The sequence below is a fragment of the Podospora anserina genome, chromosome 5 (genome assembly GCF_000226545.1).
Source record: "Podospora anserina S mat+ genomic DNA chromosome 5, supercontig 6".
NCBI lineage: Eukaryota > Fungi > Ascomycota > Sordariomycetes > Sordariales > Podosporaceae > Podospora > Podospora anserina.
In genome coordinates this window covers 200,830-215,400 of record NW_001939194.1, presented here as the reverse complement: position 1 = coordinate 215,400, position 14,571 = coordinate 200,830, and the positions used below count along the sequence as shown (strand labels likewise).

Genomic DNA, 14,571 nt, shown 5'->3' with positions numbered 1-14,571 from the left:
AGTTCTTCTCATTCGTCCAGGGTTTGATGACGGTACAATATGTTGCCGATATCTCCCTAGCTCGTTGGTCGTGAGACCGGAGTTAATACTCAGCTTACAAGGCTGATGAATCAGTTTTCAAGCGGGGTCTTAACCGTTGGCACTTGGCGGTTCACCTCACCCAACCCACAGCTTACACCACAGTGTAAATTCTTTCACCAGACAGATATCATATAAGTTGCGCAACTTCTTTTCGTCCAGCGGAAAGTTATATGAGGCTGTATTCAATGAAAAGTTTACAGGCCACAGGTATTACCAAAGGCCATATAGGGACAAACCGGGACGCTCTTCACCCTCCATGAAGCCCTTGAACCCCTCCATCGCCAACCATCGGCTTACTCCACATTTGTCCATCCAGGATCTGCCCCACATGATGAGAAACAGAAACTGACAACGCCAACTCCCGCTCACGTTTTTTTTGCGCCCGATACCACCCTCGGGGCCGCTCTACCGAGTCTCGGCGCATAAAAGCCGTGACGGCCTCATCCAGATCGACGATCTGCTCAAGGAGACCACGATATCAGTTCGCGGGCTCGGACTCGAGACAAGAGCCCGACCAACTGTCCCTCTCTGGTGGCTGGCCTTTTGATACGCAAACAGAACAGAGGCTATCTCCCAGAAAGTTGCCCCTTTTGATGGGATGGGAAATGCGAGACCAGATCAGCAAAGAGAACTATCATATCGAGCTATCAATTCAGCTCATTTCTACCCAACGACATGATTGGAAATCCGTCAAAACTCTGTGGTGGTGCTATCTCGATCTTTTGCAGAATGCAGGGTTCCGGATGACTCGACGGGGAATACCCCGGCAGCGTCTTTCACTTCTTTCTTGCGCTATCCGTCATCGTCGACCTCGACTGCTATAAACTCCGATTCGTCCACCAAAAAAATCATTCACACCGTTCCCGGCGTCGGCAGCCAGAGATACCGACAGAAGGATTTGTGCAGCTCTTAATACGATCTGAATACGCCGGACTATCGCAGAACCAACAGGGTCAAGCAACCACATGCGAACATCACTGTTTGTTGGTAGTCCTCATGTCAGCACTTGTCCAGCCACCGTACATGGATAACTGGCCCAAAAAATGACAAAAAACTCGCAAATTTTGACCTCCTGATGACTTGATACTAACACTGAAGACCGCGGACTCCGAACTTCCCGAGTGCCGAATCGACATCGCATTTATACAAACACAACCCAAGCAAACTTGGCGAGGTACTCTTTTGTACCATGTAGATGTTCGTACTGTGTGATTATTCTAGCCTCTGCTGCTGAACATCTCTACATAGATGTCTTGGTATACCATCAAGATGTGCATGAAGAACATGAGAATTCGAGCGAGGCAAAACGCCAGGCGCTACCTAAGAGTATCTGATAGTCGTTGGATCTTCAGCAAATCTCTAACAACAGTAACCCACTCACTGCTGTAATAATGATATCCTCCACAGTCTTCCCCCCCAGAAAGGAAACATGCTAGAACGCTACAAGGCTGAATCCAACACCACACTCTTTCTCAAGCGCCAAGCCATCACCATCATGACCTCATCACTTCATTAACCTCCCTCTCTCGCACTTTCCTTTCAAACCCGACAGAACGGTTCCCAAAACCATGGAACCCACCCACCCGGCTCACCCGGCCTCACTCACAGCGCAGATCCCCGGCCCGAGCCCGTTACCCCCTGCCGTCCCACCAACACCCACCTATCCTCCTCACCACCACCCCTCTCTTCCAACACCCTCACCTTCCCCTCCCGCTCAAGCTTCTTCAAAATCTGCACCACCCCCCCAGCAGCCGGTACGTGAAGCGCCTCAGGAACATCCTTATAAATCACCCTCACCAACCCCATCAACGTCCACCCCTTCTCACTCCCCTCCTGCCCCCCCGCAACAGCGACATCAGGGTAGGCTATCAGTTGCTGGACCACCTGATCCTCTCTCTGCTGCCTGTGCTGGATATATTCCTCAATCTTTTCCCTGCCCTGGTCAATAACCGGCCCATGACCCGGGTAAGCCTTCCCATCAACCAAACTCTTCATTTTTGCCAAAGAGGTGAGATAAGCAGAAAGGTCTTCAAACACAGCGGTCCCGTGGCCGAGGACATTATCCCCGGTAAAAAGACCGGGCTGTTCTTGCTGAGATGAAGAGGGGGGAAAGTATTGTAGTACCATGTGATCTTCTGTATGGCCTGGGGTGTGAACCGCTTTTAACCTCGCCCCTCCTCCTCCTCCCTCCTCCACTTCAAACTCTTGCCCGTCGGAAATGTCCAAAAAGGGTATGTTGGTCGGGTTGTGGTAGTCTGGCCTGTGCTTGTAGATTTTGATGCTGGGGAAGGCGGAGAGGAGGTCGGGGATGCCGCCTACGTGGTCGTGGTGCCAGTGGGTGATGATGCATTTTGATATTGTGGCGCCTGAGGAGGAGGAGAGACAGGATTTGAGGGCGGTGATCCAGGTTGGTTTTCCCTCGCCGGTGTCGATTAGGATTCTGTTTGGGCCGGTGCCGACGAGGTAGGTGTTGGTGCCTTGGAGGGTGAATTTGGAGGGGTTGCCGGCTAGGATGCGGGTTATGGAGGGGGCTAGGAGGGTTACTTCTGGGAGAGGGGGTAGTTGTGCCATTTTGAAGAGGGGATTTGGTTCGGGGATGTGGGTTTTGTCGTGGTGGTGGTGAAGGTGGTGAAGGTTGTGAGATTGGCGGCGGAGGAATAGGGGGAGGAGGCGCATTACCAAAACACCAAAACCAGCTTTTGGGTCTTGAGATAGTACGAGCTTGATGGTGGGATTTATAAGTGGGATAACGACGCGGGGTTAGGGGATCAAGCAAGGCTGCTGCGGGGTAAAGTGGTCTCGGTGATCAATGTCCGGGTTTTGGGTAGACGCAAAGTAAGTAACAGTTACCCGGGCATGGGGACGGACATGTGAGGTGCTTTTTGCAGGGCTTTGTTCGAGTCTCACTCAGCTGCCGGGAGTGGTGATACCTTGAATAAATTTGGGATGGAGGAATTTGATTCTGATACCAGATGAGATGACGAACAACACAACGTTATAGTTGACTTTATGTTGTTATATGTTTCGTCAGCTCATTCAGCCTTGTTGATGACATACTAACACTGTTATATTCACCTATATACACTCGAAAACATATGAATGGGAAGATGAGTTCCAGAAGCAAGAGAAGAGCTCAGCTGTGCCGAGGCTGATGTTGATGCTGTCTTGGCGGCATGTCGCCATCCAGTGACATCCCACATTAGCGCCGGAAAGCTGAAGGGGTCCACAGCGTATCGATAAGCCTTGCGGGCGGATAGCGATAAGCAATTTCCAGCCAGCCGTGTGGCCGTTGGACGCCTGCCTTGCCGTGGAAGCAACTGAGATCGCTGAATCGGCACAATCCCAGCAGCCAACATCTTTTGTTTACTTTCGTGGCTTAAAGCTTTCTTGGAACCCTTGACCCGGTCGAATTGCACCGGAACAAAGAGTGAAAGCCGATATTTTGACTCTGAATCCCTGTGAAAGCCATTGAGCTTTGATCGCCGCGCGCCACGGTCAATAAGACCATTTCCAGCCCCGGTCGACAAGTTCGACTTACACGGCCAAGCACCCTGAAAGCTATCCCAACTTCGCGACGTGACCCCTCTGGACCACCCCTTGCCGACAAGTTTTCTTGGGTACTTTGAGGCAGGAAAAGTCATCAAAAGATCCAACGCGGAAACTGAAAAAGTCTGTAACTCCAACAGCCGCATGATAACCGTGCCTGGCGCATCTTGATCTCGCCAGTGTCCCCTCCCCCCCTATTCAATCGCGGGGTTCCCTCGACCGAGCCAGCCACACCAGCTTGGAAGTGTATCACTTCGTATAGACTCCAAGACTATTCAAGATGTCATCCGCGAGGCCCGCCACACCGGCGTCGCCCAAGAACTACAAAGTCAAAGCAGCCCAGCAAGGCCAGCCCATGTACGGTTGCGGTAGGTCCTTCCGGTCCCCTGTGTAATTGCATGATGTTTGCTAACATCTGTGTCTCGATAGAACACCTACAGAAGCTCTTCAACCAAGATCAAGTGACGACCAACACATCGATCCATCATTACAAGATGATTCTCCGTACAATATTCGACCAGACCCCGGTCGTCTCCCAGACGGTGAAGGTGGTGGACACTCAGCAAGTTGTCACCACTCTCACACCGACCTATCTTTGTCTTCAGTGCCCATCAACGGTTACTGAGGAAGACCGAATAAAACATGGAAACAAGAAGTCGCACCGTTTTTATGTCGACTCGAGAAGCGCCGCTCTTTACTGCCAAATGTGCGACGACATGGTCTATGACCCAACCTTTGAAGAGCTTCGGCTGAAGAAACTCGGCACAAGCACATTCTCCAACAGTATGGCCTCTCTTTTCTGTCTGTCTGTCAGTCTAGCTATAACTAATCTTTATCTTTATTGCAGCACGGAAACGCAAGCAAGACGAGCTCTTCTCGCCCGATCCTGTCAAAGATAGCCCCGCCTACATCTCCCAAAACACCACGACAGCAACCTGCAAAGCCAACGGTCTCCGAGGCATCTACAACGCAGGTGCCACCTGCTACCAAAACGTCGTTCTCCAGTCGTTCCTTCACAACCCCATCCTCCGAAACTACTACCTGAGCGACGGCCACTCGGGCTGCGACACCCCCCACTGCCTTTCCTGCGCCATGGATGACATGTTTCAAGACTTTTACGCCGTGGAAAACACCAATGGCTATACGGCGGCCAATATCCTCAGTGGATTCTGGATCTCGGAGCGGAAAGCCTTTGAAAATCTCGTCACGACCAAGGAGCAAGACGCGCACGAGTTTTTCCAGTTCTTGGCCGAGGAGCTGCACGAGAGGAACGGTGACGGGAAGAAACCAGAGATTGGGAGTGAGCACAGCTGTAACTGCATCATCCACCAGACTTTTTATGGTAAACTGCAAACGCAGACAACGTGCCAGAATTGTCAGGGAGTGACGAACCAAGTACAAAGCTTTTTGGACTTGAGTCTGCCGCTGGAGAATCTGACGCAGAAAAAGGGAGGGAAGAAGCTGCTGGGGGGCAAGGGGACGATGACGCTGCAAGAGTGCTTGGATGAGGAGTATGTCAAGCTTGATAAGTGCGAGTATAGGTGTAATGGATGTAATTCGACGCAGCAGGCGAGGAGACAGACGAGTATCAAGCGGTTGCCGAATGTGCTGTCGATTCAGCTGAAGGTACGTTTCCCTCCTTCCTTTTTTGGCGAGCAAGTGAAAGTGGCCACTGACACTTGAATAGAGATTCGAGTACAAGCAAGGCCGTCATGAGCGAGCAGCCAAGATCGACACCCCGGTTCAGTTCCCGCTGCAGTTGAATATGCTGCCTTATACGACTGTTGGCCGGTCTGGGGACACAAAAGATAGCTACGAGCTGGCGAGGCAGTGCACGTATGATTTGTTGAGTGTGGTGGTGCACGTGGGGGAGATTGATACGGGGCATTATGTGTCGTATTGTCGGGTTGGTGATCAGGTATGTCCCTTCTTTTCACTTTGGAAGATGGCAATGCTAACAAGACTGAAAGTGGTTCGCTTTCAACGACCACAAGGTGGAAGTTGCCCAGAAGTCGGACGTGCTCAACGCAAAAGCCTACCTCTTGTTTTATATTGTCAGGTCGTTGACGTAGGAACCTTGCTGGGTTTCTTAGGCAGAGCTGGTTGGACTGTCTCCATATCGTCCAATGGAACGGGGCCGACCTTTTGAGCCGCAGAGTTGAAGTGATAGTTGGTTTTTTTTGTTAGCTGGCTATTCTTGATCTTGTTGTTCTTCCGCGAAAGCGAAAGAGACCGGCGAAAATGGATTGTTGTGGTTTTATTTGGTTTTATGGATGGATGTACGGGGATCTCTTCCAATGAAGGAAGGAGCGGCATTTGTAAAAACCACTTCTTGCACTGTATAAAAAGCATTCATTGATATGAAATACTGGTTGGGAAAGGGGTAATAGATTTGGTGTGGTTCATTGAGCGCACTTTTGAAGCACCATTACCAGACATGCGGAAAGGTTGTCTGTCATGAAGCCATGCTACCTATATCTACAAAGTAGGTAGGGAATTTACTTTTCCTCCCTCCACTTCCACCCCAAACTCTCAAAATTAGCATAGCAGTAAAACTCGTTACTTAGCCCCCTGGCATGCACAGGGTCGTAGTCTGTGGTTCTAAGACCGACGGACTTGTAGAGCCGGCTGACGAGGGGTTCCATCCTCTCGCCGGTGCAGACGATGAGCTTTTTGTCGTCAGCGGCGGTGGGCTTGAAGAGCCAGTTGACGGTGATGGCGGCTTTGGTTTGGCAGTCTTCGGAGAGGAAGGGGGGGTCGCAGATGATGCGGTCGCAGGAGGATTTTAGGTGCGCTAAGGGGTGTTAGTTAGGGAAAAAGGGGGAGGGGGAAGGGGAACATACCAGGGAGTTTAGTCGGCTGGGCAAAATCGTAAAAGGAAAACTCGGAAAAGACGGCGAAGCGGTTGTCGTGTTCGAGGAGGATGAGCTTTGGTTTGGGCTCTTCTGGGCTGGCAGCATTCTAATTTTCCTTTTGTTAGTGATCTTGCAAGAAAGGAGAGACGGAATAGAGAGAGCATACCAAGATATTCTTCAAAGCCACAAAAACACTAGGAGCAGAAACGACACCAATCGTCATGTCTGGTGTTGCGTTGAGCAGGAGCTGTCTGGCGAGGAAGTTTGCTGTTTCGTCCGAGTACTGTTTTCTCACAATGTTAGCATTTATTTCTGACCATCATTGAGAGGAAGCTATGCTGACCCAAAACTGAGACTCGTTCCAGTCCTCCCCAAACGCCTCCATCGACAGCTTCTGCTGCTGCAAATCATGCTGCTCTTCGGCTTTGGCCTGAAGCTTGGCGAACTGCTCCTGCCGGGCATCGCGCTCGGCGTAGAACTCCTTCAGTGCATCGAGGGCGGAGGAGGAGAGAACACTGTGATAGTATTAGTTTCACATTCAACTGTTTCTCACAAACAGACTCACATCTCATCGTCACTATCTTGGCCGGCCATTTTCGGGTGAGTTTTGGTTGTGAAGTGTTAGTGAAGCAAAAAGGTGTGACTGGATGGGGCTGTTCGGTTGAAAGTGAAAGTCTGCAGCAAAAATTTGGACCCATCTGTGGAAATCTTGCATTTTTTGGCAAGTCCAGAGCCCAGTTTTGAGGGTTGCAACAGCCTCTTTCAACTGCAACTACTTGGCATTAAAATTGAACAACAACAACAACGACGGTTCTCTTCTTCGTCTTGTCTTTTGAACCCACACAACCCAAGGAAATTTCTAGTTACATAGGTATGTACACTCTACGTGGTGTCCCGTGCTCTCCACCCCAGGCCCCTGACAACAGTTTACTCATCCAAAACGTGGAGATACTTTCTCTCCTCCTTCTTCTCCTTTTCAGTGGCAGGCGGCAGGTCGTAGAATGTTGAGGAACGGAAACCTTGCTGGAAGGGGGTTAGTCGATGCAAACAAAGCAAAAAGGGAAAATAAAAAATAAAACGTACCAGATAATGGTAAGTCCACTTGCTGATGTCGGTGGGCTCAATGTCCAAATCCTTGAAAGTCTTGGCCGTCTCGTCAATTACTTGGTCGTGGAACTCGCGCTCAATCTCGTCGGCCGACATGATGTCCCACCACAAAGCCTTATTGATGATGGCAGCCGCAGGCTTGAGGATGGCTTTGGGCACGTTGATGTGTCTGCGCTTCTTGAAGATCTCACGGTCAACCAGCTTGGCGATTTCAGCCATGGCGTATTGCTTGGGACCGTAAAGCTCGAAAGTCTGGGCGGCAGTGTTGTCGTCCCAGAGCATCTTCTCCAAAGCCTCACCGACATCGATGACGTGTACTGGCCAGAACTTCTCCTGCATGTTGTTGGAGGTGAAGAGGTTGACAACGCTGGCAAGCTTGAGGAGCAGGTTATCCTCGAAACCGAACATGGGAGCAGGTCTCACGATGGTGGTCTCGGGGAAGATGCTGCGGACAACGTGCTCAGCACGGCCCTGTGTAGTCTGTTAGACCTCCGCACCTTTCCACTTGGCTGTTCAGGGGCTACATACCTTGGTGGAGTAGAACTCGGAAACGTGGTTAGGGTCGGCGTTGTACGAAGAGACGTGGATGAACCGATCAACATCGTACTTGGCAACCGCCTCCGCGATCCTCTCAGCACCCTCAATGTGGACATCCTCATAGGAGAAGTTCCTGACCTAGTTAGCCCCCTTTCCCCCTTTGACCAAGACCAACGTCGCCGCACTCACTTGGTAGGGTAGTTCCGGCCAACCAAGTTGTAGACAACGTCAGAGTGTCTGACGCTCTCCTCGATCGACTGGGTGTTGCGCAGGTCGTATTCCTAGCCCCTCTTTAGCATCATGGCTCTCGTTTCCTTTCCTGAAGACTCTCTCCATACCACGAAGACAACCCGACCCAAATCACCTGTCACCTTGAGATGGCGCTTGGCCATCTCCTCACGGTAGGGCACAACGACGGTACATCCTTGTCTCGCTACACGCAACATTCCGTCAGTCCCCCTTCATAATTGCCTCTGCCCCTCGGTAGTTCGAACCTAATCTGTTGACAATATAACGACCGAGCTGGCCAGTGGCGCCGAAGACGGTGGCAGTGTGCTCGCCGATGGAAGAACTGTCGATACTCTATCAGAAAGGCCCCTTTTGTCTCAGTCAAAAAGGAGAAGCAACGGACCGGCCACCCTGGGTGCGGATAAGAGGCTTGCCGGTGCGCGTGATGTGGACGTCGGAAAGGGCTCGGCGCTGGTGGTGAAATGCGCTCCTGGCGATCTTGGGCGCCGCCGTCCGCACGGCGGTCGGCATTGAGGCCATATTTACTGGACTGTGGACTTTGAGATCGCTAGAAGCGCTGGGCCCTCTCAATTGACGTGAGCGTCGTCGAGGAAATACGGAAATATGGGAGCTTCGTTTCGTCAATTGGCATTCAACCACCACCATCAAGTTGCCCGCCCGCTTCAAAGCTCCCAGACCCACTACTGCCCTGGTCGTCGATGACGCTAGCCAATCAGGGGTGGGGAGCTTGAGCAAGGCAGAGGGAGCACAGGCCAGCTCCCGCCAGGTACGTACCTCATCGATAGGCTGCCCTGCCGCGTCAAGAGGGAAGCTGGGCTCTCAGCAGCGGGCAGCCTCAAGCAGCTTTCATCTTCAACTTTAACTTTCAACATTTCAACTTCGATTGATACCCCCGCGAGTCACATATTCGGAAGGAATCCAGGATCGATAGTGAACACACCATCTAACCCACAGAATTAACCACACAGTGGACGGCCATCATGAACGTCGACACCATCTCCGACTTTCTCGCCGAGCAGCGGGATAACACCATCGATGAGCTCCAGGGTCATGTCCTGGAGTTCGAGACGTTATGGGAGCGCAAGCTCTGGCACGAACTCACCAACAAGCTCATCGAGTTCTTCAACCACCCCGGGAGCGCCCCCCAACGCCTACAATTCTACAAGGTCTTCGTCTTGAAGTTCGCCGACAGAATCAACCAACTCAAGCTCGTCGACCTCGCCCTCAAAGCCGCCACACAATGCCTAGGTAGCTTACTTCGCCTTCGTTGAACTTCCAACATGACGCAACAATACTAACCCACCCACCACCAGACAATAACGAGCGCCTCGCCTTTATGCAATCCGTAGCGACCAGAGTCGACAAGGAAAACTCCCAAGACGCCCACGTCTTCGCCCTCATCGCCGTCGCCCGCGTCAAGCTCGACCTCGAAGACCTCCCCGGCGCCCGAAAAGACCTCGACAAGGCCGAATCCATCCTCGACAAGTTCGACTCGGTCGAGACCATCGTTCACTCCTCCTTCTACCACGCCCAGGCGGATTACTACCAAGCCAAGCAAGACTTTGGCGCCTACTACAAGAACGCCCTCCTCTACCTAGCCTGCATCGACGTCAAGAACCTCCCGTACGAGGAGCGCCGCCACAGGGCACACGACCTCGCCATCGCCGCGCTCGTGAGTGCCTCCATCTACAACTTTGGCGAGCTGCTCCTCCACCCTATTCTGGATGCGCTCAAGGAGAGGGAGGAGGACAAGTGGCTAAGGGACCTGGTGTTTGCGTTCAACAAGGGGGATCTGGTGCAGTATGACCTGCTGGCCAACCAGATCCAGGCTCATCCTCTGCTGGCGGCGCACTCTAATAAGCTCAGAGAGAAGATTTACCTCGCTGCGCTTACCGAGGCGGTGTTTAGACGTCCCCCTCACGACAGGGCCATGTCGTTTGACACGATTGCGTCAGAGACAAAGGTCAAGCCACACGAGATTGAGCATCTGATCATGAAGGCGCTTAGTCTGGGGCTGTTGAGGGGGACGATTGACCAGGTGGATGAGGTGGCGCATATCAACTGGGTGCAGCCCAAGGTGTTGGATATGACGCAGATTGAGAACATGAGGTCGAGGTTGAAGGAGTGGGATTCCAGTGTGGAGCAGCTGGGCAACTGGATTGAGAAGGTCGGGCAGGACGTCTGGGCTGCTTAGTCGGATTTTAGACGGGACAAGACGTTGATGGATGAGGAGTGAGAGAGAAAAGAAACAGCGAGCTTCGATGCTGGGCTAGACTGGCGTGTGGAAATCATGGCATAGAGTAGTAGCCTTGTACAACCCTTGACGTAATTAGACAAATGATGAAAGTCTGAGCGTTTTATGATCTTATACACTGAAGCTTGGGTTTTGATGTCGTTGTATTTGCAAACTTGGCTTGGGTACTGGTGGATATGGTATAAACTATGCACTCCTGTCTCCTGATGTAAATATTTTCCCCTTTTTTTGCTGTCTTCCATGATAGATGACGAAAAAAATTAAATCAACGCCAACAAAAACAAAATCTTTTTACTCCGTCAAGCCTTCTTCACCTTCTTTTCCTCTTCTTAATCCCGACCCGGCCTCCCCAAAACACAAACACACCCCGCCAACCAAGCCGGCCACCAAACGCACCAGACCACCACGGCCGAGTACGTCCCCGTCACATGCCACGCCACTGCTGCCTCGCGCAAGATGTCACCGACGTTGAGACCCCAAATCGCCGCGCTGGCGAGCAGGACAGCGGGGGGGCTGGTGAGGTTGAGGAGGACGAACCCGACAATGCGGGACACAGGGGAGGAGGAAGGTTTGACAAAGGAGAGGGGGGCGGATAAGAGGCCGATGAGCATTGCGAGGGAGAAGTTGAGGGTTGCGAGGGAGGAGAGGAACATGCCCAGGAGCAGGAGGGAGAAGGATTTGACGAGGTGATATTGTTGGAGGGTTGGGGAGAAGAGGGTTGTTATGGTGAGGGAGAGGGTTATTGGGAAGAGGGTGTTGATTAGGAGGAAGAGGTAGAAGAGGGGGGTTAGAGCCTAAAGGGAGGGTTAGTAAAAAGAAAGAAAAAAAAAGGGGGGGGGAACGGGAGGGGATGGCTTACCGATTCGGGGACGTGGTTGAAGATGTAGAGAGGGATGGCGGAGAGGGAGCCGGATAGGGCTACTACCGCCAGAGGGAGGAAGAGATCACGCTCGGTGGTTGGTGTTGGGGCGTCGTCCTTGTCGGAAGACTCGGTGGTTGAGGCGGCCGGGATCTCGGGTTGCCCGCTCTTCATCCAGAGGAAGATGGCCATGATGGTGAAGTTGGCGGCTACCAGCATGGCGCTGGGGAGGTAAGTACCGATGCTGACGAAGCGCTCGCGGTGCATGAGCAGGTAAAAGAAAAAGCTCTGGTGGAGGTGCTCGAGGAGGTTGTTCAAGCTGCGGAAGGTACCCTCAACGACACGGCCCATGGCCATCTCATCTTGCCAGCCTTCGCCAAAGGGTTGAAGAGTAACGGCGTCGACGTGGTAGGGGATGAAGCTGCTGTGAGGACCGCTGGCAAGGCCAAGACCCTGCTTGAGCATACCCCGAAGCATGGTGCGAAGACGGTCAGGATACTTGTCATTGTGGTTCCACATCTCCTGCAAAGCCACGCCCATACCCATCTGTCCTCCGGCGATATTAACAACGGAGTTGATCAAGTCGAGGTTGGGAAGCTGGCCGTTGACGCCATCATAAACAATATGAACGCTCTTGAAGCGGTTCTCCTGAACATAGTCAATAGCAATAGCCCCCTGAAGAGCCCCCGACTTGATAGGCAGGCTGGCCACCCGGGAGTTGTCGTGCGCATCATGGTAGGCATCAACCCAAGCCTGAGGAGCAGCGATGCTGTCAGGACTAAGAAGGATAATAATATCCTTCGACCAAAGCGACCACCTCTTGAAATATCTCGCCAAAGTCAACACCAGAGGAACCCCATTCTTGTTAACCTCATGCTTGACATTCTCCCAAGCAGCCACCAGAACAATGGCCTCAGTAGCATCTCCCCTCGGAGCCTGAAGGATCGCATAAAGGTTCTCCCCCTCAAACGTCCGTCCCGCCGCATGATACGTAAAGTTCTGCCTCGCCGTCTTGAGCCCAAGACCTCTGACTATCGACTCGAGCTTGTCGTTGATCCTATTCCTCTTGTCAGCCCCCCAACCATCCAGCCCGAGTCAATCCTATGCAAGCACCTACTCGACATTACTCTTCCCCACCAGCGAGTTCACCTCCTGCTTATACGCCCTAAGAACATTCTGGTCACTCCCCCCAAAATAAGTATGTACCTGTCCCGGTAAAAGCGCATTTTCCGAAATGTATGTCCGTCTCGAGTACTCGTTCAGCGGGAGGAGGAACAGCCACACCGCACCGACAAGGATGCACAGCAACGAGAGGTATGGTGGGATCTTTAGAATTCGTGGGTCGCGACGAAGCGCCAGCGCGCTAGCTATTCAGGAAACAAGCCGTTAGCAAGCTGTAGTCGTCCCAGGATTCTGAGTTACTCACATAATAATCGCGGCATCTTGACTGCAGTGCCGTCAATTGCATGCAGCGGGAAGCTCTCTCGAGAGCTGTGCTGTCAGATGCGCCTACTGAATCAGGGGTCGCGCGCTTGTGTGATTAATTGGGGACCGAAACCGTGGCGCGCCGTTTCATACATAATACGCGGTTGCGCTAACCTGATTGGGTTAATTATTAACCATAACGGCTCAACAGCTTTTGGGGTTTGTTTTAAGAAAATGTTGACTTTGGAATTCGAGTTGAAGAATGTCCAACCCGAAGAGAAGCATTACGTATATCATATCTATAGCAGGGCTCACCTTCCAGCCCAAATTAACATAACCCTTATCCCTCCCATCGTACCTTCCCAACCCCATGGTATACCCAGCGTGCTAGAATTACATTACAAGAAGAACATAACCCAACACTTTGTTCATACAAGACATCGCCTCATAATCCCAATCCCCGTCCCCCAAATCTAAGGTCCTAACCTCTGGGTACTCCCGACCAACCCCAACGCAACACCTGGTGAAGCAGCAGCAGGGGTGTTATTCGAAGGCAGCACTCCAAACCTGCCATACGTCTTCTGGTCAATGCTCACATAGTGCGGCAGTCTCCCCAGCAGATTCAGCTTCCCCTCGATCCATCTCAGAATCTTCTCTGGTGGCGCAAGGAACTTAACATAGCCCAAACCAGCTACACCCTTCACGTCAGCACACTGTCTCTTTTCTTTCTTGTTAAGAGTTGAGGAAAACATACCACCATAACCAATCACCAACCCAGCCGCATGTCCCCAAAAGCTCGAGCTCGGCACCAACACCGCCATCGCAAACAGCACCCCAATCGGCGTCGTCCAAGTAGGAATACTGTACGTCCCAATGACAAAGTTCGGATTGACCTTGTAAGTCTTGACCGCCTCCACCCCGAGCAGCAAAAACACCCACATGCTCGCTCCCATGACTGCAACGTTGTTACCGAAAACGAATTTCTCCAAACCGATGTACAGAAACGCGGGAATGGTTGTTAATGCTATTATTTGTCAGCCGTGTCACTCCATAGTGTTCACAGATGGGATACTCACGCCCAAAAAATAACGCCAGGCAGTTCAGCGTGCCGTACTCAGCCTCAAACCTCTCCATCAGAGGTGTCAAGGCGAGTATGTTCATCACAGCGTGGAAAATGTTGAGGTGGATAAACGGAAAGGTGTTCATGCGGTATACTATCCCCAACGTCAGTCAGCCCTGTCTTGTAGTCCATCTTCTTTTGGGTTATTGGGCAAGCATACGAGTAGCAAGTCCCATCTCGTCCGGTATCAGCGCCCCCCATTGTTGAATATCAACTATGCTCTGTAACCCCGCCAGCCAGAATCCAACAATCGCAATTATTACCACTCGTGTAAACAGCGGCAGCCGGAAGACGTAGGTTCGCGCGCGGGTGGTGTTGAGCGCGGTGATGTTGGGTGGCATGGTGTCTGATTTGGTTGTATCTATTCCCGGAAAATACGGTAAGTGTTGAGAAAACGTAAAGTCGTGATTAAACTGTTATATAACCGAATCGTCGTGATGTTCCAGGACCAATTACTGCGTATCCCTTCTCTTCTGGTAGGCCCCTTTTTCCTGCGTCGCTTTCGTTGGGCTGTTCGACCGGCTCGCTTCGTTGCGAT

General features: G+C 52.0%; 7 protein-coding genes across 7 annotated transcripts; 2 read left to right on the top strand and 5 right to left on the bottom strand.

Moving 5' to 3' along the window:
* Positions 1 to 1,683: 1,683 nt before the first annotated feature.
* PODANS_5_6040 (uncharacterized protein) lies at positions 1,684 to 2,757 on the bottom strand (the record flags this gene model as incomplete). The annotated part of the gene is made up of 1 exon (XM_001929743.1): positions 1,684 to 2,757. The coding sequence occupies one exon, from the start codon at positions 2,755 to 2,757 to the stop codon at positions 1,684 to 1,686; it is 1,074 nt and encodes a 357-aa protein (XP_001929778.1).
* Positions 2,758 to 3,907: 1,150 nt separating this feature from the next.
* PODANS_5_6030 (uncharacterized protein) lies at positions 3,908 to 5,776 on the top strand (the record flags this gene model as incomplete). The annotated part of the gene is made up of 4 exons (XM_001929742.1): positions 3,908 to 3,995; positions 4,057 to 4,410; positions 4,475 to 5,253; positions 5,315 to 5,776. 4 exons carry the CDS (start codon positions 3,908 to 3,910, stop codon positions 5,774 to 5,776), a joined length of 1,683 nt encoding a protein of 560 aa, XP_001929777.1.
* Positions 5,777 to 6,125: 349 nt separating this feature from the next.
* Positions 6,126 to 7,076, bottom strand: PODANS_5_6020 (uncharacterized protein; the record flags this gene model as incomplete). Its single annotated transcript, XM_001929741.1, has 5 exons — positions 6,126 to 6,421; positions 6,471 to 6,588; positions 6,649 to 6,765; positions 6,826 to 6,997; positions 7,048 to 7,076. 5 exons carry the CDS (start codon positions 7,074 to 7,076, stop codon positions 6,126 to 6,128), a joined length of 732 nt encoding a protein of 243 aa, XP_001929776.1.
* Positions 7,077 to 7,409: 333 nt separating this feature from the next.
* On the bottom strand, positions 7,410 to 8,894 carry PODANS_5_6010 (uncharacterized protein; the record flags this gene model as incomplete). The annotated part of the gene is made up of 7 exons (XM_001929740.1): positions 7,410 to 7,505; positions 7,566 to 8,060; positions 8,118 to 8,259; positions 8,316 to 8,407; positions 8,465 to 8,559; positions 8,621 to 8,697; positions 8,758 to 8,894. The coding sequence occupies 7 exons, from the start codon at positions 8,892 to 8,894 to the stop codon at positions 7,410 to 7,412; spliced, it is 1,134 nt and encodes a 377-aa protein (XP_001929775.1).
* Positions 8,895 to 9,355: 461 nt separating this feature from the next.
* PODANS_5_6000 (uncharacterized protein) lies at positions 9,356 to 10,569 on the top strand (the record flags this gene model as incomplete). Its single annotated transcript, XM_001929739.1, has 2 exons — positions 9,356 to 9,623; positions 9,689 to 10,569. 2 exons carry the CDS (start codon positions 9,356 to 9,358, stop codon positions 10,567 to 10,569), a joined length of 1,149 nt encoding a protein of 382 aa, XP_001929774.1.
* Positions 10,570 to 11,416: 847 nt separating this feature from the next.
* Positions 11,417 to 12,930, bottom strand: PODANS_5_5990 (uncharacterized protein; the record flags this gene model as incomplete). Its single annotated transcript, XM_001929738.1, has 3 exons — positions 11,417 to 12,545; positions 12,606 to 12,855; positions 12,915 to 12,930. 3 exons carry the CDS (start codon positions 12,928 to 12,930, stop codon positions 11,417 to 11,419), a joined length of 1,395 nt encoding a protein of 464 aa, XP_001929773.1.
* A 456-nt stretch (positions 12,931 to 13,386) lies between these two features.
* Positions 13,387 to 14,374, bottom strand: PODANS_5_5980 (uncharacterized protein; the record flags this gene model as incomplete). Its single annotated transcript, XM_001929737.1, has 4 exons — positions 13,387 to 13,604; positions 13,668 to 13,937; positions 13,990 to 14,127; positions 14,194 to 14,374. 4 exons carry the CDS (start codon positions 14,372 to 14,374, stop codon positions 13,387 to 13,389), a joined length of 807 nt encoding a protein of 268 aa, XP_001929772.1.
* Between the last annotated feature and the right edge of the window lie 197 nt (positions 14,375 to 14,571).